At 38.0% G+C, this 25,230-nt stretch overlaps 2 protein-coding genes across 6 annotated transcripts; one reads left to right on the plus strand and one right to left on the minus strand.

Moving 5' to 3' along the window:
• On the plus strand, positions 1 to 24,662 carry LOC125051502 (hemicentin-1-like). Of its 5 annotated transcripts, XM_047651845.1 has the most exons (46): positions 7 to 484; positions 2,051 to 2,280; positions 2,650 to 2,772; positions 3,587 to 3,676; positions 3,757 to 3,897; positions 4,039 to 4,204; positions 4,330 to 4,517; positions 4,941 to 5,013; positions 5,178 to 5,206; positions 5,299 to 5,414; positions 5,496 to 5,617; positions 5,751 to 5,891; positions 5,968 to 6,081; positions 6,184 to 6,453; positions 6,534 to 6,706; positions 6,781 to 6,949; positions 7,040 to 7,279; positions 7,657 to 7,729; positions 8,028 to 8,236; positions 8,303 to 8,459; positions 8,544 to 8,668; positions 8,795 to 8,963; positions 9,043 to 9,137; positions 9,208 to 9,361; positions 9,474 to 9,595; positions 9,676 to 9,819; positions 11,406 to 11,540; positions 11,626 to 11,741; positions 11,816 to 12,046; positions 12,124 to 12,277; positions 12,350 to 12,467; positions 12,547 to 12,757; positions 12,902 to 13,121; positions 13,265 to 13,567; positions 13,645 to 13,823; positions 13,922 to 14,143; positions 14,245 to 14,407; positions 14,484 to 14,600; positions 14,720 to 14,814; positions 14,892 to 15,023; positions 15,094 to 15,180; positions 15,254 to 15,353; positions 21,426 to 21,539; positions 21,619 to 21,747; positions 21,846 to 21,971; positions 22,044 to 24,662. In XM_047651845.1, the coding sequence occupies exons 1-46, from the start codon at positions 217 to 219 to the stop codon at positions 22,118 to 22,120; spliced, it is 6,930 nt and encodes a 2,309-aa protein (XP_047507801.1). In that variant the 5' UTR covers positions 7 to 216; the 3' UTR covers positions 22,121 to 24,662. The 5 variants fall into 5 exon arrangements, 3 of the variants coding, with proteins under 3 accessions (XP_047507802.1, XP_047507803.1, XP_047507801.1); XR_007117295.1 differs by lacking the exons at positions 21,426 to 21,539; positions 21,619 to 21,747; positions 21,846 to 21,971; positions 22,044 to 24,662 and adding an exon at positions 21,269 to 21,376 and having other exon boundaries at positions 1 to 484; positions 15,241 to 15,363; XR_007117294.1 differs by lacking the exons at positions 21,619 to 21,747; positions 21,846 to 21,971; positions 22,044 to 24,662 and having other exon boundaries at positions 2 to 484; positions 15,241 to 15,353.
• On the minus strand, positions 22,829 to 25,062 carry LOC125051512. The gene is made up of 6 exons (XM_047651861.1): positions 24,764 to 25,062; positions 24,383 to 24,594; positions 23,930 to 23,982; positions 23,243 to 23,341; positions 23,036 to 23,136; positions 22,829 to 22,968 (listed from the first exon to the last, which is right to left on the minus strand). Exons 1-6 carry the CDS (start codon positions 24,820 to 24,822, stop codon positions 22,869 to 22,871), a joined length of 624 nt encoding a protein of 207 aa, XP_047507817.1. The 5' UTR covers positions 24,823 to 25,062; the 3' UTR covers positions 22,829 to 22,868.
• Positions 25,063 to 25,230: the final 168 nt, after the last annotated feature.

Below are 25,230 nucleotides of genomic sequence, written 5' to 3' on the forward strand. Positions count from 1 at the left end.
ATAACGGGCGGTCATATATATGGAGCTCATATTTGGTAGAGATACTTAACCAGGTACAAGGTATCCCCCTGTATATATCTGCCACGCCGTAGTAAATCTCGAAATACCCGCTCGAGCTCTCCTACTAATTATATTAGCAATCGTACTGTTTCGCTAAAGTACGATGTTCCTAATCGAGTACTCCTAACCCACATTGATTGTACGGTCACGGGTCAAATGGCCAAACGGACCGCTCAGTACTATTTCACGTTTCGCACAAACATGGTGTTTGTGATATTTATAATTTTTACTTTACTGTCAAAACGGCATCTGATATGTAGCGCTGATGGTGGAAAAGGTAGTTTGGTGTTTGTTTTTGATACGACGTGGTCGATGTCAAACGATTTGAGGCAGTTGAAAAATGGCGCCGAAATGATACTGAAGACTGCTTTGGAGGAAAGTGACGTTATAGCCGATTTTGTTTTTGTGCCGTTTCACGACCCAGGTATGTACTGAACGATATTATAGAGTATTCGCTTTACTTCAGTAAATACGATAACATTTTTATTTGCGCGTCAAAATCATTAATACAGGAATCAAACGCGACAACTGTGACGTATACTTAATGTCTATCTTTATCGCATCGAGTCAAGATCACAATACTGCAATCGCCTTTTGAAATGTACTTACAAAGGTTGCGGACGCGACAGGTCAGGGGTACGAGTCCCATTCGAACATTACGAATATAGTAATGATTAAGTAGACCACAAGTCTATACTTCTTTAATCGTGTTTCACACGGTTATCAGTCTTGCCTTGTCACCGAGACATGCTCAATAACACATTGCGCACAGCCGGGATTCGAAGTTCGAACGCATAAACTCAGCCGTGAGACTTTCGCAGAAACAAAATAATAGATCCTTATTTACATATAAAATATGCCGACGAGGAAAGTGGTATCTTAAAAGTTCATCTATTTTAATTAAACATTATTCTATGAATTTTATGAGTAAGGTGTATAAATATTACTTAACATGATCAATTTTTTCGTTATGTCTCAAAAAGCTTTCAGTCGCGTTTTCTATGAGAGGTTTGGGCGTGTTGTTTTCTATAGGTAAAATAATATAAAAAATTATTTTAATCAGTTGGTGAGTGACTATTAATTTCAAAATATAATATAATGTCATTGCTTGTGGCGGCGTCCATGCGTAGGGTTGTCTCTCTCCCTAAAATATAGCGAGGGGCCCGATGGCTGGCCATGCGTCATACTCCTGAACGGGTGCTACTTGTGGTGACTCGTACTTGAATTCGTGTATGCGGTGATGTAAGATATTTCGACTAAGTAGGTATTTGCGTGTTGTTTCCACGAGAATGTAAGTGCGTGATCTTATTTCACTATGCCTCCTGCTGATAGGGGACAAATCTTTGTTTTTAATTAATTTTATTATTATTAATTACTTAAGAGTCATGTGTAATGGTTGCAGCTCCTTACAAACGTTGTGTAAAGTATAAACAAAAAACTTGGCGATTAAAAAGAGTGACGGAGAGTTTATTGCCAGTTCTTCTCTTCCGTCCTACGCCCTTGATTTGAGAACTGGCAGTAAATGTGAAATTAAAAGCATTAAATATGTACTTCTTTTTTGACGTTCTTAAGTCTACATTGTGTTACCTATATGAATAAATGATTTTTTACTTTGACTTTGATATGTACATATCTTTCCTCATTATAATGAAGATGCAAATAAGAAACGAATTCGAAAAGTGCTTTACGTAGCTTCAGCTGTCCAACAAAGAATTGTAGACGTGTAATTTAATGAATTAAAAAATTAAATACCATTTAGAATCTAGCTTCGTATCTTATTTCCACCTTCATTATAAAGAGGAATTATATGTTCATAGGTATGTTGAAATTTTTAATAATCTAAATTTTAGAATATTTCTTTATTATTTATTTTTTTATATATTTTTTATTATTCTAATTTTAAATAGTAGCAAAAGCAATTTCGGTACTATTTAAAAAAATCCAGTAAACTCGGAATTGCATTAGAGGTATAAGTAAAACTATGTTTAAGCTGTGGGTCCAGCAACGGTAACAAAAGACAAAGAGGTCCTAAAGGCGGCTTTGCAGAAGGTCCAGGTGTATGGGGGCGGCGATTGTCCGGAGATGGCTTTGGGCGGTATTCAGTTGGCTCTAAACGTCAGCCGGCCGCACTCTTATATATATGTGTTTACTGATGCAACAGCGTTTGATCATCATTTGATCGGACAGGTGTTGGATGCAGTGCAGAGGAAGCAGAGCCAGGTGTGTAAAAAGTAAAACATTAAGTTGGCTCCAATACCATCGTTACGTCATGTTAACTAAATCTATTTTGTCAAACTTTGTAATGTCAACATATACTTGCACAAAACTACTAACTGCCTGATTCAGACCAGAAAGTTGTATTTATAGTGGAAAAACGGGCTTTCATCTCCAGAACCACGTAGGGTACGGTTTGGGAGGTTAGGTAAATTTTGAAACTAATATTAAAATTTTATCAAAATGGAAATAAACTTCGTAAACAATATTTCAACAAAATAGATCCTAACAATTTGTCACTTGTATGTCAATGTGTGTGTATTGAATTGTACCCTGAATCCCGATAAAGATTTGTAGGACAAGGTAATGTTTCAGGTTGTGTTCGTACTAACAGGGCATTGCAATGATCTCCAAAAGCCGACATACAAAGTGTACCAACAAATAGCAGCAGCTAGCGCGGGACAAGTATTTAATTTGAACAAGACCAATGTTCATAAGGTATGATGGTACCTTACATATAGGTGTAACGTATTTGACAGGATGGAGAAGGTGGATTTTTTTCTAAAAAAAGCTACTTCCTAGAGTAATAGTTGTCAACTACTATTCTTAGAAGCAGTGGTGTAACAATAGGGTGGCAGGGCTGGCAAAATGCCACGGGCCCCAACCTAAGTAGGCCCCTGCCCAAGAGATGTTTTGTTCTATGGATGAATGTGAATTCTCCAATACGCATTGGGCTAGCGTGGGGACTACTCCCTCTCGCCTAAGAGAGGAGGGCTATGGCCATTAGTGGGACATATACAATGTGTAATTGAGTACGCTAAAAATCTCGAAGTTTAAACTGAGTACAACGTGACGATTTTAATGATAGGGCCCCATCAAAAGAATTTGCCACGGGCCCCAGATGGAATAGTTACGCCACTGCTTACAAGATATCTTAAAGTAAAATTTCCACTTTAATGTTATTGTCTCTAATGCCTCAATTCACTTCAACGTAGATTGATATTTACCTACATATAATCAATATATAAAAAAAGTTTTTTACTTCTGTTTATATACACAGTTTGTTTATTATAGTCCGGTCAAATAAGGTCAAAAAACAAGAGCAAAGCTACTAGAACTACCATCAAAAATATTTTCTATGGCTCGTAACGATAGGGAATTTTGAAAAGTTGCTTAAATTGTGTTTTGAACAAATTGACTCAGTTTCAGCTTGATGGTAATTCTGGTAGCTTGTTATGTATAGATTGACCGGACTATTATAGATGGTGGGCTTTTTAAATTTTGTAGATATATAATACAAAAGCTTTTTCAGGTGTTGGATTTCGTCCGAAGCTCTATAAAAGGCCGATCAGTAAATCTAGTTTCAACTGTGAATCCTCCTGGATACAATCAGACGCAAAAGGTTTTTTTATTTTCCTTCTGTATTTAGGTTCTATTACTTTGCGTGATAATACTGTAATTATAGATAAGTATTGTTTGCAGATCCCGATAGATAACTCAGTGAATGAAGTGACCGTCTCCGTGTCGGGAGGCAAACCCCAGATACGAGTGGTGAATCCCAGCGGCGAAGAGTTGACTGGGCCACCGCAGTTAGTCGCCACGCTTGATCTTTCAGAAATTATGGTATGGCTGAACATATTGGACCACATAATGGCATCATAATTTAGTGGCAGCTCTTTTTGGCATTTAAATATGATAACGGTTAATTCAATTATTTCACTTTATAAATTCTACATGTTTTGTTATAACAATATCGTTTTTTAGATCGTAAAAGTCGTAGAGCCCGAGCCGGGCAACTGGAGCATAACGGTAGGCAGTTCTTCTGAACATTCTGTCAAAGTTGTGGGACTGTCCAACTTGACATTCAGTCACGGCTTCTCAGTGCTGCCTCCCTCATCCATGGCGGACACCAGCTATCGACCTTTACGGGGTACTTTTTTCGTTAATTATTTATTTCTTTTATATTCTTTAATAAGTCATAATATTCTTGGCTCAGTCAATTCACATTAGATTAGTTCTCAATTATCTCTCATTTACAATTTTCGTTGATTTCAGGTACCTATAACTACCTGGTAATATCTCTAAGCGATAATTCAAATGTAACTGAAAATATAAATTATGTGGAGGTATTAAGTTTAAACGGAAAGACGTTGTTCGAAGTTCCGCTCGATTTGTTGGATAACAAGACAAATCTATACGTAACGAGAGCGTTTTTGCCGCCAGATGAATGGTTCTATATTTCTGTAAGTAATTTATTATCTTAAATACCTTATTACAGCATTTTCAAATAAGCATTTTAAACGTGGACGGTTGAAATAATAACTTGTGTTCGAAGTAGGTACTTTTTTGCATTATGCTGGAATATAATTCAGTTGCTATATTCTATTGACGCTATACTATTATATAATAATATTATTTTGTGCATAGTATTAAAATAGTTTACATTCGTATTGAAAGGCAAAGTATATATTTTCCTTTGCCCTTTACGATTACGAGTACGAGTGACAATTGTGTGACTTTATTTTGGATCGAGTGAAACTAAGGACATATCAAGAAATGTATTGGATATAAATATACAAATAATAATAGAATACATAAGCTAGTTATCAAAGTTAGATCGGCACTGCCTCAACTGAGGTTAATATGAACTCAAAACACTTATTTAGATAAATGGAGTTGACAAGAATGGCAATAGTTTAAGAAGAGTGGGCGCTACTGCAGTGCAAGCCAGGTCTCCTGGTGAGTTCCGAAACCATTTTTTTTTATTTAACTGTTGATTTATAATGTATAAGAATTTTGTGTGAAGTAGAAGACAGACTTTAAAAGTGGTTTATTGTTCCTAAAAGTAGGCTATTTCACCAAATATGTATGTGTTTTGACTCATGAGTCGTGATATCTTACAGATACTCCGTATTTGGCCGTAACTCAGAAGGTAAGAAGTTACAATTTAAATGCTTTTGTAATTTAGATTATTTATTTATTTAAAGTGGTGGAGAATTAATAAGTGATTGAATTAATTGTAAGATAGAGGCGCAAGCGCACGATCGAATAGTGTTGATGTGTAAAGTGGAGAGCCTCGTCCCAGTCACGGCGGGGTGGCACAGAGACGGACAGACAATGCAGTCGAACATTTCCAGTCTGTGAGTTATCAATCGACTGAATTAGCTCAACGTGTAATGGTTAAATATTATAATTTAAATAATATAAATTCCCTGGCTTAGGCAAAGTACCTCAGTGCAATACGTGATACAAGATATGTCGGAACTGGACGTCGGCACATATGAATGCGTTGCCGACAACGTTGCTGGATTGTCTTCTGCGGTGACTGTCGTAGATCTAATAGGTATTTCAATTGTAAATGCTAAACGAGATTCAACTTAAACTCAACGGGGCAGTTGCGAATAACGGCTTTAATATGTTGGCTAGCTTTCTGTTCTAAATCTCATTTATAAATAAAATTTCTATTGCTTTTTTAGTGGAACCTCCTCAAATTATAGTGTCGCCACTTAATACTACAGTCGTGATAGAGGGAAATCTGACTATTTCGTGTTCAGTAATTAGCGACACTTCACTCCAAAAAGCATTTATAATTTTTAACGGAACAGACCACAACTATGGTAATATTTGAACGCTAAGAATGAATTGAAAAGAAAAAATGTATTTGAAATTGTTAATTTTTGTAAACTTTTTTAGATATTCACTTCGCGTTGGAGTATAATTCTGATGGAGTATACTCTTTCACTAAAACGATACGAAATGCGACAGAACGAGACCAAGGAATGTATACGTGTGTTGCGATTAATAAGGGTGAGAGAAAAATGAATAAGAGAGACCTTTCCAATATTTATGTTTGTTAAAAAAAGTAACCTTTACTTACAGTTATATGAATAAAAGTTTTGCTTTAACCAGGTGGGTCTTCAAACTCATCTACTCACATCAGCATCCAATCTCATCCCCTGGCCCACATTCTCGGGCCGCACACGCTGACACGCCAAGCGCACACACGCGCGCAGTTCGTGTGTTGTATAGAGAACGCCCAGCAAATGTATTGGATGGACCCAAAGAAAAATATCCTGAACCAAGTCAACGTGAACGGCTCTTATAATGCACTTTTAGATATACATGATGTTATGGAAGATGGCGTTTGGACGTGTGTCGCCGTCAGATACAATTATACAGGTATGAAAGAATGAAATTATTTAATATTTTATAGGCTCGTTAACGTTACTATAGTAAGTGTTTGTAAATGTCTCTTCCAGCTTCCGACTCAATAGAACTTCGTGTGCTAATCAAACCGGAGGTTAAAATAGAGGGCTCTCATAATATAACTGTTTTAAACGGATCGGTAGCGAAAGTCGAGTGTATAGTACTTGCCAAGCCGAAACCGCGGATTCTGTGGCACATGGAAACTGAACGATTTCTTCCACACGAAGTAATTACTACATTGTCAACTTTGGCGTATTAACCACGACTTTGTCTCTATGTAATATGTTATTTATTTTTCAGGTTACTATAGTATCGTCAAATCAATATAAAAGCGTGCTAACATTGGACAGCACCAAAGAGCCTGTAAATGGAACTTATTTCTGCTTTGGGGAAAACTCTGAAGGGATCGAGCAGGACAGCATCACCGTGCGCGTGAGACGAAAAATGATTTTGGTCGAGGGCTTCAGGGGTGGGTGATGTACTATTAATTGAATAAAATAAAACTAATAGAATTGCAGAACATCATGCAAGTAGAAATAACAAAATATTATTTTTATAGATCAATCGGTGGAAATCTACTCAAAAGTTAAACTGGCATGCCGAGTAGACTCGTATCCTCCACCAAAAATATCGTGGTTTCACAATAATACACAGCTTCGAGCCGATTCCACCAAGATGCTAAATTTTTCTATAACAATAGAGGTGGTAGATTTCGACGATCTCGGCTCGTACTCGTGTGTTGCTGAAAATGAGTATGAAGTCCTACAGGTGAACGCAAACCTCATGGTTAAAGGTTTGGGTAAGTTGAAGTGATAAGCCTTTTTGCTGCAATTAGTAAAGTATTTTATTTTTCATTTTTCATACATTATTTACTATTATAAGCTTGTTTCTCGACAAAGGCCACATTCAAGTGTTGATCTGTCTTTCGCTATTCTAACCCGGCTAACTTTCTTATGTCGTCCTCCCAATGCTCCCCTGCCTTCTCTTGCTTCTCTTTCTATCTCTAGGGCTATATTACCTTTCTTCTCTTACCAAGCATCCATAAATGTAGTTTAACGTTTTATTGTATTTAACTTTGCAGTATTATTCACGTATTAGAAATGTTTCTCTTTACCTCTGCATTGTGTCAATTAGCTCTACAAGCTGCTGTTGTTTTAATTATTCATATGTTTATAGATGTTCCCAGGTTATCAAAAGTCCCAGCCAACATCGTCACTCAAAAAGGAAAATCTGTTGTTTTGACATGTAGGTAAGATTTTGTATTAAAAATTTAAATATTATTCTCACTGTAATAGGGAATGATTGATACCCGTTAAGGGACATAAGTTACTGTTGACTCTTGGCCGAAAGACCAAAGCTCAAAGATTAAAAAGTGTCTAGTGTTGCTCCATGTCATACCAATTACCCAAACCATTCCACTTACGTTATTAGTTGTATTTGGTCACTCAATATTATATTGGGATACTTAAATTGATTATTTAGTCCGCGTACGCGAATGTATCGCTTTACCAAATGTTTTTGTATGATACAAGAAGGTTTATATTTAGGGTTCTCAAGGGCAACCCCAAACCAACTCTATCATGGCAGCACAGACGACACAACTCGACAAATTATACAAGTTTGCCAAACGATGTTCTCATTGATGGAAATGATTTAAATATATCGAGTGCCAATACAGAGGTTGAAGGCACGTATCGGTGTGTCGCACAAAATATTCTAGGAAAAGATCAATATGACATCGAGCTGATTGTTCAATGTGAGTACTTTCCTATTGAATGTAAACTGGAAAACTGACTCGTTTATAACTTTGTTTTCTTTACAGACCCACCAGAATTAAAAAGGCCAGAGGATCTCAAGTCCAGTCCAATGAATATAAAACTCGGTGATAAATTGAAACTCAGTTGCGATGTGATTGGGAATCCGACGCCCGTCGTTGTTTGGACAAAGGATTACCAGACGATTGCCTTCTCTAAGAATATGTTAGTTTAAAACTTGTTTAATTGAATTGTATAACTTTAAAAAATTTAATGACATTGTGTCTTGTGTGAAAATCCTCTTTTCAGATATCTGAGTGAAGGTAACGATCTAATGATACGCAATGTGACTGAGTATGAAAACGGTATTTACTCTTGTGAAGCCGTGAGTCCATTGGGCTCCGTGACCAACAACTTTACAATTAATGTTTATCGTGAGTGCTTCACTATTTTAACTTGGAATTGTTATTAATTATTGGTACATTTAAGCGGTTTTGTTTGAGTAATACGAAGAATTTAATTAAATATTTTTAAAATATATAACGACTCTTAACTTGCAGAGCTTCCCGAAATTGAGTCAAACGCAGATCACGAGAAGGAAATATTAGAAGGTCAACTAGTTCAGTTTCCCTGCCTCGCTCGGGGTCTACCGTTCCCCACTATAAAGTGGACACATAATGGGAAACCTATATCTGAGAGACGAAAGTTTATTGATGAATATGGAATTAGGTATTTTTTGTATACTGTTTTTGTATCAGCCTAAAATAAATATATACGTGATTTTTTTTTAAATCTACTTAAAATGCAGATTTGTAGCGAATTTAACCGACTTCGGCGAATACGTGTGTGAAGCGAGCAACGGGTATGGCTCCGTCACTTTCAACTTCACTCTGTATGTTTGGGGTAGGTATGTTCACTTTTACTTGTTTTTATATATTTTTATCGTATAAATCACGTCTCGTCGTTTCTTCAGTGGCGCCCTCAATCGATCCGCCTCTCGAAGTAAATTTAAATATACGAGTTGCGGACAATGCGACATTAAACTGTGATGTCGTCGGGTTTCCGGTTCCAACTATAGCTTGGGAGTTCAATGAAAAATCACTTCAAGCTAATACTACAAGTATGAGGTAAGTGGAGATCATCGGTTATGCGATTGTTACGCAATCGTATTTAATGTATATATTTTATAAAAAAATCAAACATCAAAAGTCAGGTATCATTTCAATAAATTCGTTTCAGTTTCAACGATGTAGGCAATTTATTTTTACACGACGTGACCTTGGGTATGGAAGGAGAGTTTGCGTGTGTCGCTGAAAACGTTGCCGGTGTAGCCATTAAAACTTTTTATGTAATTGTTGAAGGTAATTCGCCATATGCTTATAGTTTTTCCTACTTCATAAAAATCAATTCTCATTCTTATTATGTTAATGATTTATTTCAGAACGCCCCGTTTTCGACACTGAAAGCTTAGATGAGTATATCGGAATAGCTGGAAAAGACCTATCTATGGTACTTAGTTGTAAAGCGACAGGGAAACCTCGCCCTTATATGCTTTGGGTAAAAGACGGGGTTTATTTAGACAGCGGTAGGTTTTTTATTAAATGTCAAGGAATTTCGTTATACCTATTTAATAAAGCCTATTTTCAATATTCTTTTATAAATAGGGGTAAAATAAATTATAGGAGCGAAGTCGAAAACTACAGGCCTATTGTGACTTTGCGTTCTTTGGCGAAGGTGCTTTTTTGCAATCAGGCAGATATGTGACCCAGTGGCTAAGCAGCAGGGGAGTGTCGTAATCTCCCCTTTCTTAAAAAGGGGCATTATTATCTTAAAGGGTTGGCGTCTCCCGCCGGGCCCGGGCGACAAGTGTTTGGCGAAGGTGTTTGAAATGTACCTACGTTCTTTAATGTTACCTGAATGCATTCCCCATGCCCCAGTACATGTTATGATCAGATAATACAAAAATCTTATTAATTAATATGTCTCAAAAATTTTATAAGCGGTCTCAGGTGTTCTTGTTTCTTCTCCAGAATTTGGCCTATATTCCATGTGACCTGTTCTTCTAAAGTTTTTTTCTAGTGATATAAAATCTATCTATAGCTAGCTACATCAAATCGTAACTAACCTTTTAAATACAGACAATATATCTCGTAACCATATCCAACAAGTAATTGCATCAGGCGTAATTCATTATTAAAATCTAAGACCGCTGCTATTTTTGATTTAACTAACGACCTTCCAAGCGTTATTCAATCTTATGTTTAAAGAACTTTATTTCTCACAACAAAAAATATATATTTATTTACATGAGAAACTTAATATAATATAAATATACGAACGAGTCGCCATCAGCTATCCCAATTTTAGTCCATAGGCTCATTCTAATATGTATATTTTTCTAATCCAATCTCCCGTAACCCTATTATTAAGCCCGACGAAGTTAAGGTACTCGTAATTAAGACAAACATGACGTTCTGTAGCTGAACTTGGTTAAACATTGAACCTCAAATTTAATAAACTCCACTTTAACTATACAAATGCGAAGTGATGACTTTAGCAATAAACATTACTTATTACATTATTATAGTTTATTGCGGATTTCTCGTTTCCACAGCATATCACAGATACTGCATTTAGTAGGTAAGGTTTGTCCTTCGGAATTTAGTTGGTATCTCGGACACTGCCATTAGGGTGATATATTCTTCCTTGGTAAGATCAATCAACAAACCTGCGTCATATGGTCTCCTCATGAAATACTATGGGATAATAATCGAAAAAGTAAAAAATAAGTTCTTTAGAACTTTATGTAATAGAAAGTACCACTTCTTTCATTTCCTATACCTAGGAAGTCCTAGATGGGGATTTTAGGGTATGACTTGAATTCGATTTGAACACCTGCCGGAAACATCATCTTTTTCCTATGCATTCTACTCGACCGGCGTCAGCTCCCATTCCCCTCTTCCTAATTTTCTCCAATCTTTGCCGGAGAGTGACCTATTTGTGAAGCGAATAAGGGTGATGTGTGATTTAAACGTACTTAAAGTAGATTAGTTATACCAAGGAGTGTTCTGCTAACTTTATAAACATATTTTTATTTGTCTAATAACGCTTTTTGTTAATATTTTAGCCGTTATATTGTAAATAAAATAATAAATTCACTATGTTGTTTAGATTCCCGATATGAAATTAATGACGAAGGTACTTTAACGATAAAACAGCCCCAATTGGAGATGAGTGGCAACTACACATGTATCGCTAAGAACTCTCTTGGAAATATCAGTAGAATTGTTCAAGTACATGTTTATTGTAAGTTATTTATATCCATACAAAATACACATTTATCTTAATTCAAGAAATCTTAAATTAACATATATGCATTAACGTAATGCAGCTATGCCAACCCTCCAATCGGACGAAGCTCAATCGTCAGTGAGAGACCTCGTCGAGGGTACCAGTGCAGTATTGGAGTGTCCCGTCCGGCACAGCGAACGTGTCATATGGTATAAGGTTCGACGTTTTATTTCCGTCTTAAGCAATTGTGTTGGTAAAATTCCTTAATATAAACATAGATATTCCAACAGGATGCAGTTTTAATAGCGAACGGCTCTCTAGCATTTCCAAACGTGAGCCGATCCGTCTCCGGACAATATGCGTGCGTCGTCACTAACAGGGTTGGCTCCACCCATGCTTTGGTCACTGTGAACGTTGTGTGGCCTCCGAGCTTTAGGAATCGACCGGAAAAGGAAGTGCAGCTCTTGAAGGGTGATGACGCATTCTTTGACTGTTCCTCTGATGCTAATCCACGGGCGAAAGTTAGTTACATTACTTATTAATTATTATTACTTTAGGGTCGCTCTCGTAAATCATCTGATTACTTACTTATTTGTAGATACAATGGTTCTTCGAGTCCAAATTGCAAGTAGGAGAGGACGGGCACAAGTTGAAGGTGATGAACGCTCAGACACGCGATAGTGGAATATATAAATGTGTAGTTAGCAACGAGTACGGAAGCGTAATTAGAGAATTTAAGTTAGATTTACTAGGTATATAAATTAAGATCACAATATTTTAATTAGACAAGAGAATAATTTAATATGATTTTAAAACTATTTCAGTTCCGCCATACATTTCTGAATTTGATCTGCTCGAGGTGTATTTGAAAGAAGGGACGAACGCCACTCTCGAATGTAAGGCGGAGGGATATCCCCGACCCGAGATATCGTGGACTTTCGAGTAAACTCATTTCTAGATTAGTGTTTCAATTTTAGTTTTACAATTACAAAAGGATTTACAAAATGTTGTAATTTCGCAGAAACGCGAATTGGCATATTGTTAACTTGACTCTTACATCGACAAACGTATCTATACGGTCTGAAGACATTTTTCGCTGTGATGCGAAGAACAAAGCCGGAGTCACGCACCTAGTCTACAAAGTCACTATAGTTAGTGCTGCCAGAGTCAAAAATATTGCCTTTTTTGTAGGAGGAGAAGGAAATAATGCAGAGAAAAGTGTGGACGTAGCTGTAAGTTAATGATTAATTACAATCAAATTTTTAAAGCGCAGGATACTATAGTTGAAGTTGGCGTAGTTATTAATGTCTTCTATTCTTGCTAATATTGCGGTGCAGTTTAAAGTTGTTCAAGTTCAACTTAAATACACCTTTCAGCTCAAGAATAATGTGCGAATATCCTGCTCTGCTACTGGTAATCCTCTTCCGACCATCCAATGGTTTCGAAATGGTAAAAAAGTTAGCCAAAATATCGCAAATATTCCTTACGCCGATCTCTCCCTTGCCGACGTGACATTGACTCAGGCAGGCAAATATACTTGTGTTGTTGCGAATGAGGGTGGAATCGACGAGAGGGATATAAGGGTCAACGTTCTTGGTGAGTTTTTTCAATTAAAGTATAGATTAAATTAAGAAACATTTGTGTAGTGTTCATTATTTAGCTACTTTAAAAAGGCGATGTTGCGTCCGTTTTAAATGGTGTGACGCTTAACACTATTTTGAGTATTGAACATTTTTCAGAACCACCAAGTATTTTTGGAAGTCTGTCGCAGAATGTAAACGAGACAAATATATTAAACTTGGATGTGCTATCGGAACAATCTTTTTACATGCATTGCCATGCATACGGAAACCCTGTGCCCGAAATATACTGGTTCAAGGATGGTTTGCCATTAAAATTATATGATGAGAGCATGGTGTCCGAGGATTTCGGGGAAGTTATAGTTGTGCGGCGGGCTGAAGAAGAACACACTGGAAATTACACGTGTGTGGCCAGAAACAGTGTTGGGGAAGCGAGCGTCGTGTACCTGGTTGATGTTTTAGGTATTACATTTGAATTCCTTTGAAAATGCGTTCAAATCATTAGAACTTGCATTCGACACGCATATTACTCTTTTTAGTCGCTCCACCTCAGCCGAAGGACGACACGAAACATATAAGTATTCATATGGGACAATTATTAAATCTGACATGTCCTGCGACGGGTCGCCCTCTGCCCCACGTGACCTGGGTCAAACATCCCTACACCGAGCTGGAACCATCCGCCAAAATAAATCTGTCAAGGGATAACTACACTTTAGTAAGTATTAAAATACTGAATGTAGAATCCTCAAGATGCAGATGAAACGACCGCGACGTCTTAAATGTACAAAGTGTATTTAAAATAATTAATTCTAGGCCATAAACAATACAGACGTGCTCGATAGCGGCAAATATTCCTGTGTAATGACCAACAAAGTTGGGGCCACCGAGATAATATTCGACGTGGTGGTTCAGAAAGCGCCTTCTATTGCGCTCAGTGGAAACGCTTCCGAGAAACACGTGATCGCGTTGCGACGCAGCATTGTATTGAAATGTGAGACTGACGGGAATCCTCCACCGAGGATTACTTGGTTGAAGGTAATTGACAAATAACATGATCGTTATATGGGGTATAATTTTGTTAGTGAGAACGACATATGAGACCAATAAATTACGTTAAAAGTAAAAATCATTATCAGGATATCCAAAGGCTGCATGAGAATTTGCCAAACGTAGAAAATCTCTTAAGCACAAGTCTCCTATCCATTTGGAGCGTGAGCGTTCGAGACGCAGGGCAGTACATCTGCATAGCCGAGAACGAGGCCGGCACCGCCCACAAGAGATTCGATCTCGTCGTGCGAGGTATTCCTATAACATAACACGACCTATTCAATTGATGCCTATGAGAAAAGAGAAAACGAAAAACACAATATTTCAGTGCCAGGTAAATGGAGCAGTTGGTCAGGCTGGAGTTACTGCAATGTGACGTGCGGACACGGCTATCAGAAGCGCACGCGCCTCTGTCAATATATAGACGACAGTGACAACATGTATGGTGAGTAAAGGCAGTGTTCGCTTAACTGGAGGTTTTATATTTTAACGGATCTATCGATTTATCTAAATATTTTTTTATGATTTGTTACAAAAAGTTCCAAATATTATATTACTTCTCAGATAAAACTACCCAAACAGAAAAAATAATTTTAGAAGAGTCCGCTTGCAAAGGCAGCACTGTGGATAGAAGGAAATGTCACATGCCACCATGTGAGGTATTTAAGATTATATAGAAATAGAATGGAATATTATTTACTTATATATTCAAACGAAAGTAACATAAAATCGTCAGGAGGAAGTATCTTTATCGCACTGGTCTGCTTGGTCTCGCTGGTCTGCGTGTTCGTCGCGTTGCGGGTCCGGCACGCAGACGCGCACGCGCACGTGCAAAGGACGCGCCTCTTGTAGCGGAGATAACGTCCAGGTAAACGCTTTTAAACTCGCCGTAGAGGAGACCGAGATTCGTTTACGTTAAAGTCAATTTTTCTTTTCAGATAAGGAAATGTCCGAGCCTTCCTCCGTGTCGGACGAGCTCTTCGACGAACGACGTATACGGCGGTGCAATCGTCAACAGAAATTCGGTAACTGCTCTATATTAATAAGTCGCTAGAGAGTGCATTGTGGAAAGTAGAAAATTGAAGTTATATTTTACAGAAATTGGATTATTTGCCGGAGTTAACATTTGAATTGCAACCAGAAACTCGGAGCTCTGTAGCGGGAGATTACGACGACTATTACTCGACGTATTCGTCAGGTATTTTAGTGTGTGTGGTGATTCTATTTTGCAATTTTAGATCTAAAAATAGTTGTCTGTGTAGTCTCAAATATTTTTACAATGAAATTTAGTTGCCAATATACATTTGTTAAGTAAAGACGTGTTTTTCTGAACGATCCGCCGGCACGATATAAACTAGAACTTATGACCTTACCATATGGTCGACTTCGAGCCGAATAGAAATACAACATTGCATCGAGGACCGGTTACCGCGAGAACAATAGAACTGCATTCCAAAGCGATAAGCGAGTGCCGGGTTGAAGTTTTGTGCAATTTTTAAAGACAATTAGTTATATTCGCGCCGACGCGTCAATATTTAAAAGTTTTGTGTGAAGATTTTCGACTGTGACGTGTTAAAATATGGCCACGGAAACTGAACAAGCAATTAATATACTCGAAAATACAGCCCTATTATTGAAGAAAACTCAGATCAACCTATCAAAATGCCCCAAAGAACGACTGGCTAAAGTGGGCTACTTACAATCTAGAATAAAAACAATTGAGGAATACTGGGTGATATTCATAGAAGCTCATAAACAATTATTGACCTGCACCACTCGTGAGCAGCGTGGATTGCTGCCATATTTCGAGAATGAAGAATTTTTTATACAAGAAGATTTGTATTTGTGTATGTTGGGAGACTTAAAAGATATGTTGGCGGCAGTCGAGTCTGGCAAAAATAAACAATTGCCGCCAGAACCCCAACAAAATAAAAAAGTTAATCTCCCGGCTATACATTTACCGCTGTTTTCGGGCGAGTATGAATTGTGGCCTAGTTTCAAAGATTTGTTTACATCACTCGTCCACAATTCCACAACACTAGACGACGTCGAAAAACTTCACTATTTAAAAACCAGTGTGACAGGTGAACCAGCAAGTTTATTGAAGAACATTACAATAACAAGCGCTAATTACATTCAAGCATGGGGAACGCTTAACCATCGATATGGGAACAAGCGTCTTATAGTGAACGCATTATTGAAGCGACTTTTTGCTCAGAAGAAATGTACCAGCCAAGCCGCAACCCAACTGAAATCTCTTCTCGACACCACCAACGAAGTATTACAGAGTCTACAAAATCTGGAGGTGTCCACGGATTCTTGGGATCCAGTAATCATATTTCTGGTTGCACAGAAGTTGGACCCAGAGTCCCAGAAGGAGTGGGAACAAAAGTCCTACTCAGAGAATTCCCAGGACTTGTCGACTTGGAGGGATCTGCGCAAGTTTTTAGAGGCAAAATTCAGAACATTGGAATTAGTCAACCCCCCCACTACTACGAAGCTTGCCAAGGAACGAGTCTTTCACGTTACAGCCACGGAAAGACCAAAGCAAAGAAGTTGTGCTTTATGTACAGATGCGCACACGTTATGCCATTGTAACGTATTCACCAAGATGTCACCAAACGAACGTAGAGAACATGTCAAAACAAACAAGCTCTGTTTCAACTGCCTCGGGGTTGGACATTCGGTGTTTAGGTGCAGTTTGCCAACATCATGCCGTGTATGTAAGAGACGTCACCATACTCTTCTACACCTACCTAATTACGGGGTGGCATCGGCTTCTCATGTTGTAGCTAATCAACCGATGTCATCCAATCAAGCAAATGTAGAAGAAGGGGAAGTTCAAGCAATGGTTGCGTCACACTATCACGCAGGGCAGAAACAGACAATTTCACTATTAGCCACTGCAGTAGTAATTTTAAAGAATGAATGTGGACACACTACTACATTGAAGGCGCTGATAGACTCAGGATCTCAAGCATGTTTTATAAGTGAGAAGGCAACTCAGATCCTGAAACTACACAAGACAGCAGTAGATCTTATCGTGTCTGGACTTGAGTCCACGAAGGTTAGAGTCAAGCATGAAGTAAACGTAAATGTATTATCACGATGGAACAATTTCATTTTACCTATTAAAGCCTACGTGATGACGAAGCCCTTGACCTCTAACATACATTCAGGCACAATAATAAGAAGAGATTGGCCGCACCTTGCTGGCGTTCAACTAGCAGACGAAACATTTTCCGCATCCTGTAACATCGATCTGCTGTTGGGTGTCAATGAGTATGTAAACATTATGAAGAAGGGATTGATCAAAGGTCGACCAGGTACACCATGCGCACAAGATACATACCTGGGATGGATTCTTATGGGTGGAATTGACATCAAGGTCAAGAAGCATGAACAATCCTTAACGGTCATGAAACAAGAAGTTGATATAGAAGATTTACTGAAAACAATATGGGAAGTTGATGAAGATACGAAAAGAAACCTAACACAGAGGGAACAGTTATGTGAAGATATATACACTAAGACACAGAAGCGAGATGAATGTGGAAGATATGTTGTCAAATTGCCATTCAACATTGAAGAACCTAAATCAACAGAAGGAAATACGAGAGAAATAGCAATGAAGAGACTAATGCAATTAGAAAGAAGGTTCAATCAAAATAAAGAATTAAAGCAAGAATACAAGAAGGTAATTGAAGACTACATAGACCTTAAACATATCGAAGAAATACCTAGAGAAGAAATAAAAAAGAAATCAGTCTACTTACCTCACCACGCCGTGATCCGTAATGACAAAGAAACCACGAAAACTCGTGTCGTATTTGACGCCTCGTGCAAGGGCTCCAACGGTGTCTCTCTCAATGACGAACTGTTGACGGGTCCTGTACTGCAGGACGATTTGAGAAACCTGATAATGAGATGGAGAACTCACGCCGTTTGTTTTGTGGCTGATATCCAGAAAATGTACCGAATGATATGGGTTGACCGAGAAGACACAGATTATCAAAGAATTTTGTGGAGAAATGACCAATCTGAAGAAGTCAAAGACTACAGATTGTTGACTGTTACATTTGGAACAGCTTCTGCTCCCTATCTCGCCGTAAGAACCCTTATGAAATTGGCAGAAGATGAAGGCGACCAGTATCCAGAAGCTGCTAAGATATTGCGTGAAGATTTTTATGTAGACGACGCAATGTCTGGAGGTGACAATCTGCAACAAGCAATAAAGAAGAGTCAAGATCTTAAAGCACTTCTTCATTTGGGTGGATTCGAACTAAAAAAATGGTCATCCAACAGCCGAGAGTTCTTGGAAACAGTTGATCCTAGTGATAGATCGTCTAATGCTAATCTGGATTTGAAGATTGATGGAACAATAAAGGCACTTGGCGTACAATGGAATTTAGGAAAAGACAGATTCGAGTACAATTTAAACTTACCTTCAATCAATAAAGTGATCACGAAGCGAAGCATTCTGTCTGACATCCAAAAGTTGTTTGACCCACTCGGCTGGATTGCACCTAGCATCGTTCTGACAAAGATATTAATGCAAGAACTATGGCTTGAAAAGATTACCTGGGACGATGCATTGAATTCTAAAATAGCCAGTAAATGGGTCACATTGCGATCTGACCTTGAACATGTGAATGGAATCTACATAGAAAGATGGATAGGTACGACGTGCGCCAACAGAGAGTCAATAGAACTCCATGGATTCAGCGATGCATCCATTCAAGCATATAGTGCTGTAGTATATTGCAGAGTGACTTACCCAGACGGTACCAACAAAACGACGCTTATCGCAGCAAGAACAAGAGTGGCTCCATTGAGAACAATATCCTTACCGCGTTTAGAGCTTTGCGGCGCGTTGATACTCTCAAGATTGCTTAAGCAAGTTGGTAAAGCAATGAGAATTCCTGCAACTCAAATTTATGCTTGGACAGATTCGTCCATTGTCCTGTCATGGTTGTTTGGAGATCCAAACAACTGGAAGATGTTTGTGGCAAACAGAGTTGTTGAGATTACAACTAATGTATCCTGCAGTCAGTGGCATCACGTCCAAACTCAAGATAATCCAGCTGATGTTGGTTCCAGGGGGATGTTAGTCGAAAATCTGAAAAAGTGTGAATTATGGTGGCATGGGCCAGACTGGTTACAACAATCGAAGATACAGTTCACTATACCAAACATTATGCAAACAGAGATTGAAAGGAAGAATAATAAAATACAAAATTTAAACATAACTTACAATAAAAATGAACAAGAAAAGAGACTACATACACAATTTGAAGAATTTGATACACTATTAGATCTACTTAGAACGATCACATACTGCCGAAGATTCCTGAAACAAAAAACATTAAAAGACAGAATAGATAGCGCAATCACAACTGAAGAACTATACGCATCGATGCAAACCTGTATAAAAAGAGCACAAGAAGAAGAATTTACAGAAGATATAGAATCATTAAAAACAAAAAAAAGAGTTAAGAAAACAAGCAAACTAAAAGCACTAGATCCTTACCTTGACGAAGATGGTATCCTGAAGGTGGGCGGTCGGCTCAGGAACTCTGAACTGGCTAATGAAGTGAAGCACCCAATCATTTTGGGTCATGCAAGTAGACTTACCTATTTAGTGGTTGCAGAAGCACATTTGAAGACGCTGCATGGAGGACTGCAATTGATGCTCACTTACCTGCGATCGAAATACTGGATACTCCGCGCGAAGTCCTTAGTAAAGCAGTGTATCCATCGATGCTTGATATGTGCTAGACATGGGGCGAGGGTAAAAACACAATTGATGGGAGACTTACCGAGTTTTCGGGTAAAACCAGCTCGGCCATTCCTTAACTCCGGTGTCGACTTTGCGGGACCAATTCAAATTTTAATAAAAAGGGGCAGAGGCTCCCAAACTGGCAAGGCATACATAGCCATTTTTGTATGTATGTCCACGAAGGCGATCCACTTGGAGTTGGTTGGTGATCTGACTTCAGCTGCATTCATTGGTGCCTTTAAACGATTTTGCGCACGAAGAGGCAGATGTACAAATATGTGGAGTGATCAGGGAAGAAACTTTATTGGTGCTAACAAAGATCTGGTTGAAGCCTGGAAGGAAGCTCGCCTACAGTTTGATGGAGAAATTAGTGAATTACTTGCTAATGATGGAACACAATGGCACTTCATCCCGGCCTACTCCCCAAATTTTGGAAATTTATGGGAGACGGGTGTGAAGTCTATTAAGCACCATCTACGAAGAATCCTTAATACTAACCTTACCTATGAAGAGCTTACGACGCTTCTCTGTGGAATTGAGGCGTGCTTGAACTCACGACCGCTTTGCCCGCAGGAAGACAGCACGTTGGAACCATTAACTCCGGGTCATTTTTTAATAACTGAAGCTCCTGTAACCGTGCCTGATGTGAACTTGAAAGACGCTAAAATAAGCAACCTAACACGTTGGCAATACACGCAAAAACTGCTAAACGACTTCTGGTCAAGATGGCAAAAAGAATACTTGACGCGGCTGCAACAAAGACCGAAATGGTTAAAACGCGAAGACGAATTCAAAATAGGAGACATTGTCCTCATAAAACAGGACAATTTGCCACCAGGAAAGTGGCATATGGGACGAATAATCGATAAGCATCCTGGCCCTGACGGTCTTACCAGAGTCTATAGTGTAAAAAGTGGTGATCATATAGCAAAGCGATGCGTAACCAAACTATGTCCATTGCCCATCGAAATAGATTAGTGCTATATAGTTGTTAAAATTTATTATTGTACTATTCTTCTTTGTATAAATTCTTCTGACCGCACCATATACCGATAACTTAATAATTGTTGTAGATGCAAACTCAAAGCATGTAAGTTTAAGCATGCACCTATAAGTTTTGTCAATTTTACTTATTTTGAAAGGACTTCAGTAGTCCTTTGGTGGGCGGCTTATGGTGATTCTATTTTGCAATTTTAGATCTAAAAATAGTTGTCTGTGTAGTCTCAAATATTTTTACAATGAAATTTAGTTGCCAATATACATTTGTTAAGTAAAGACGTGTTTTTCTGAACGATCCGCCGGCACGATATAAACTAGAACTTATGACCTTACCAGTGTGTTTACTTCGTTTTACTTTTCTCGAAATCACGGTTAGTGAGTAAATAGTCAAACCGCCATAGTTAAAAGAAGGAAAGAGAAGGAATAAACTTTATACTTATGCTAAAAAATTTGAACCTGTTTAAGTGGTATAAAGTTCTTTTGACGTTTCAGCAAATAAACCGTCTCCATATTACGAAGTGAAGGTGACGGAGAACTTGGACGAGAGCGATCGCGGTCCCTGCGCCCCCGGCCTCTGGCACGACCGAGCCGACGACGTGTGTCTCGGTGAGCACAGACTGCAACGTCTGTGACGGATACGAGCATACTTAGCTATTTAAATTAATTTCCCCTTTCTTATTAATAGATATAGACGAGTGCACCCTAGACGCGAACCGGTGCCATATAACCCAAGTGTGCACGAACATAGTCGGTGGGTATCGGTGTTCGTGTCCCAGGGGCTACATGTCGCTCGGGGCTGGACAGCGCTGTTTAGGTTCGTCATTTTTTACTGAAGCTTAGCGGCCAATTTTATTATACGACAACATACATAAAATAGGTTCATGTCATGCAAAGAGGCGCTCGATGTTTCAGACGTGAACGAATGTGAGCAGAAGACTTCCGGCTGTGAGTTCGCGTGCGTGAACACGGCGGGAGGATTCGCGTGCGCATGTCCCGCGAATCTGCGCCTGCACGAGGACAGACGTCGCTGTGTGCCGCGTACGTACTTCGCTTCGCTCTTCGCTTCCACTCCTCGCAACGTTCGCTCTCATTTCCTTCCGGTTTCCACAGGTGTGCCCTCGTCCGACGACTTCGGGGAGGAGTATTTGAGTACGTCACTAGACTTCCCCAGCCGAGCGAGAGGTTGATACGAGAAAATGTAACGTCCCGTTCGTGACTGTTTTTTATACTTTCAATTTGTAATTTGAAAGAAAGAAAGAAAAAGCTTTATTATACACAATATACAGGATGTTTAGCTCTTTATAACATAAAAAAAAAGTACTTAATTGGTATTCCTAACTTAAGTCTCTATATTTTTTGTAAGTTTCGACTTCCCTCCATTATGTTGCGCCTTTTATAGTACATTTTATAGTTTTAATTTATAACTTAATAAAATTACCTTTTAGTCATAATGTGTGGTTGAAAAAGATTGGAGAATTTTTTTTGAGACAAATTTAATTTTTATTTATAATCCCTATTAAAGCATTTTCATTATATATCTTAAACAAGATAAAGATTTAATTTAAAGGAAATTCTTCATAGGAGAAAACTTTATTATTCATATTGCTCTCGCTCACTTTATCCATATGATTTGTGTAAATAAATATATTTCTTTAACCAACAAATATTTAACATTCTTATACCTTCTTATTACATGCTTCTAATTTGCATTTCACACAGACTATACGTGCCTAATCTAAAAGTGAAAATCATGCTCTCTTATCTCTTATACCTTCTCTTTGTAAATCAATCAACTGAGACCTTGTAGCGAGACCGATTCATTCTAATTTTCTTTAGAAGGCGTACTTTTATTTTTCTCTATGTCTTTTGCGACCATAATTCATACATGCGTGAACTGAAGTGCTAATTAATATTAAAGAATGTGTAGACGACAAGTTAAGTGACGATAGGTGGCAGACGATCGTTGCAGAATATTTTCTTGATCGGTCCACGTTTTGGATCGAGTACTCTTTCGTCGTATTTGCGCGGAATATTTCTGAAACGAAACGTTTTGCTATAAATAAGACCTCTCTTAAATATTCTGTAAATAACACAAAACTCACTGCCAATACGCTCCGTTTCTCTGAAGGCGCGAAATGTTGTTTTGACAAATCATCAACTCGTTCTGCAAATACGTGCGTTGATCGTTGACTCTCACGAATAACTAAAATAACAATATCCCATTGTTTCATATCATATAGCTCAATTTGAATTTGGGGAGAATTAAGGAATTTTATCCGCGACTGTGATTATGAAATTTGTTTACATACCTTAGATTCCGAATCCAGCCTCCACTCCTTACTGCGCAAAGTGCTCACGAGATCAGTCTTTAATCTTTCAAAACGTTTAACCGTACGCAGTAACTCCGCCTGAAATTAACATACATCTCAACTAAAAAAAAAATATTCTGCCAAACATCACACAAGTTAAAATGAGGACAATCAAATTATGAAAATGTGTTATAGAAAGGATACAGACGTGTCACAATGACGTGAGAACGTATAAAGGCGCAGCGCTAACCAGATCCATGCAACTTCCTCACAATCGAGCTGCACGCAATATCGCAGCACACAACTCCGGATGGAACGTTTCGAAGAAGTCGCATGGGTCCGAATATACAATGTTAATACATAGATAGCAATTAAGTAACATAAACAAGCAAACCAAAACGTATTAATCCGAACGACTGCTTGAACACTGTCCATGGTAAATGCCGTAGAAGATAGAGACGCCAAATCCCTATAACCCACCAAGCGATCGAGTAATTCAGTCGAGTAGAAAGTGCTAGGGAGCTCCAGCCCAGAGGTGAGAACAGTACCTACTGCATGGCAAGTGCATGCATGCGATGTCTCGGAATGAAGTACCGTCTTGCCTTGTTGAGCACACCAGGCTTTTGGAGGCTTATTTAGCATTATAAAACGTACCTATACGTAGTATATAAGATTAAAGATATTTACCGGAGTTAGAATATCTAAATTTATATTTAGGTCATCATGCTTAAGCTTGCAATCTGAAAAGAAAATATAATATTTATACTAAAATTACTAATAGATAGTATTATAAAAAAGGTAAAGTTGTGTGAGTTTGTTTATAATGAATTTCTGGTACCTATTTTGGCTAATTTTTTTCATCAGTTTCTAATTATGTATTTCCACGCCAACGAAGCCTCGGGAAAAAATTAACAAAAAAAATCCTTCAAATAATAACCGTTAATCGGAATGCGATATTTGAAGAATCAAATCAGTGAAAATAAATGTATCTATTAGAAAGGATCTTTATCGCCATACGAAAAAAAGGGTAGAAATAGAGAAAGTCAAAAAAACAACACTACAAGATGTTGTGATCCATGTAGTGGAACATGCGCTGATCCATGAAGAGTGTAGACAAAATTAATTATCCCTATCCAGTACCTGGTCCACAACCTTTAGCATTTTTTATTTTTTCTCTCAGGAATGGGAGTTGTTCACGCAAAGTTTCGATGGCTTCCAGTAACTGTCGGTGCCTTGCGCTTTCTTTCTGCAAATCGTTATCGAAGTCCCAAGGGTAATCAACTTTGCGCAAATCCTCTTGAATACAAACGATTTGTTTTTCTAGCTCACCATTCTGCCATGATGCTGTTTCTCTACATAATATGAAAACAGTATATAAGAACTAAGTAATGATAAAATAAAAATATGTAATAGACTGTTATAGTGTGTTTTTATATAAATTTCGTAAAAAACCAACGTTCTTTTCAAATGAATTATTATTATTGAGTTTAGAATACTGCCACTTCATAAATTTATTCATACCTGCAGTTTTTTTCATGTTCCAATTCTGTTTTTAAGCAGTCTAGCTCGCTGTCGTTCATTGTCTAAGAATATCTTCTTTACTTTTATTTCTTTATTTAATATTGATCAAACCAAATTTCCAAATATCTCGGCTACGTTGCGACGTGTCTTTATATCAATTTGTAGATAGAAGAATACCTCCGTTTTGCGGTAATACCGTTTTACTTTGGAAGAGACAAGAGTATTTTTTCTTTTAAGTTAACTTAAAAGAAATAAAATACCTTCATTTACAAATTCAGTTTAGTATGAATGCATGAAATAAAACCAGTTGCCTATGGATACCAATTAATATTTATTTGTTTAAACACCAGTCTGTGGTAAATTTCGTCGACACGAACTGTCATTTTCATACAAATTTAGTTTTCAACTTTATGATATGTAGTACGGCAACTTGTACTTGACTAAGCCCCCTGGTGGCCAAAGACTAA

This window comes from Pieris napi, chromosome 8, assembly GCF_905475465.1.
Source record: "Pieris napi chromosome 8, ilPieNapi1.2, whole genome shotgun sequence".
In the NCBI taxonomy this organism is placed as follows: Eukaryota; Metazoa; Arthropoda; class Insecta; order Lepidoptera; family Pieridae; genus Pieris; species Pieris napi.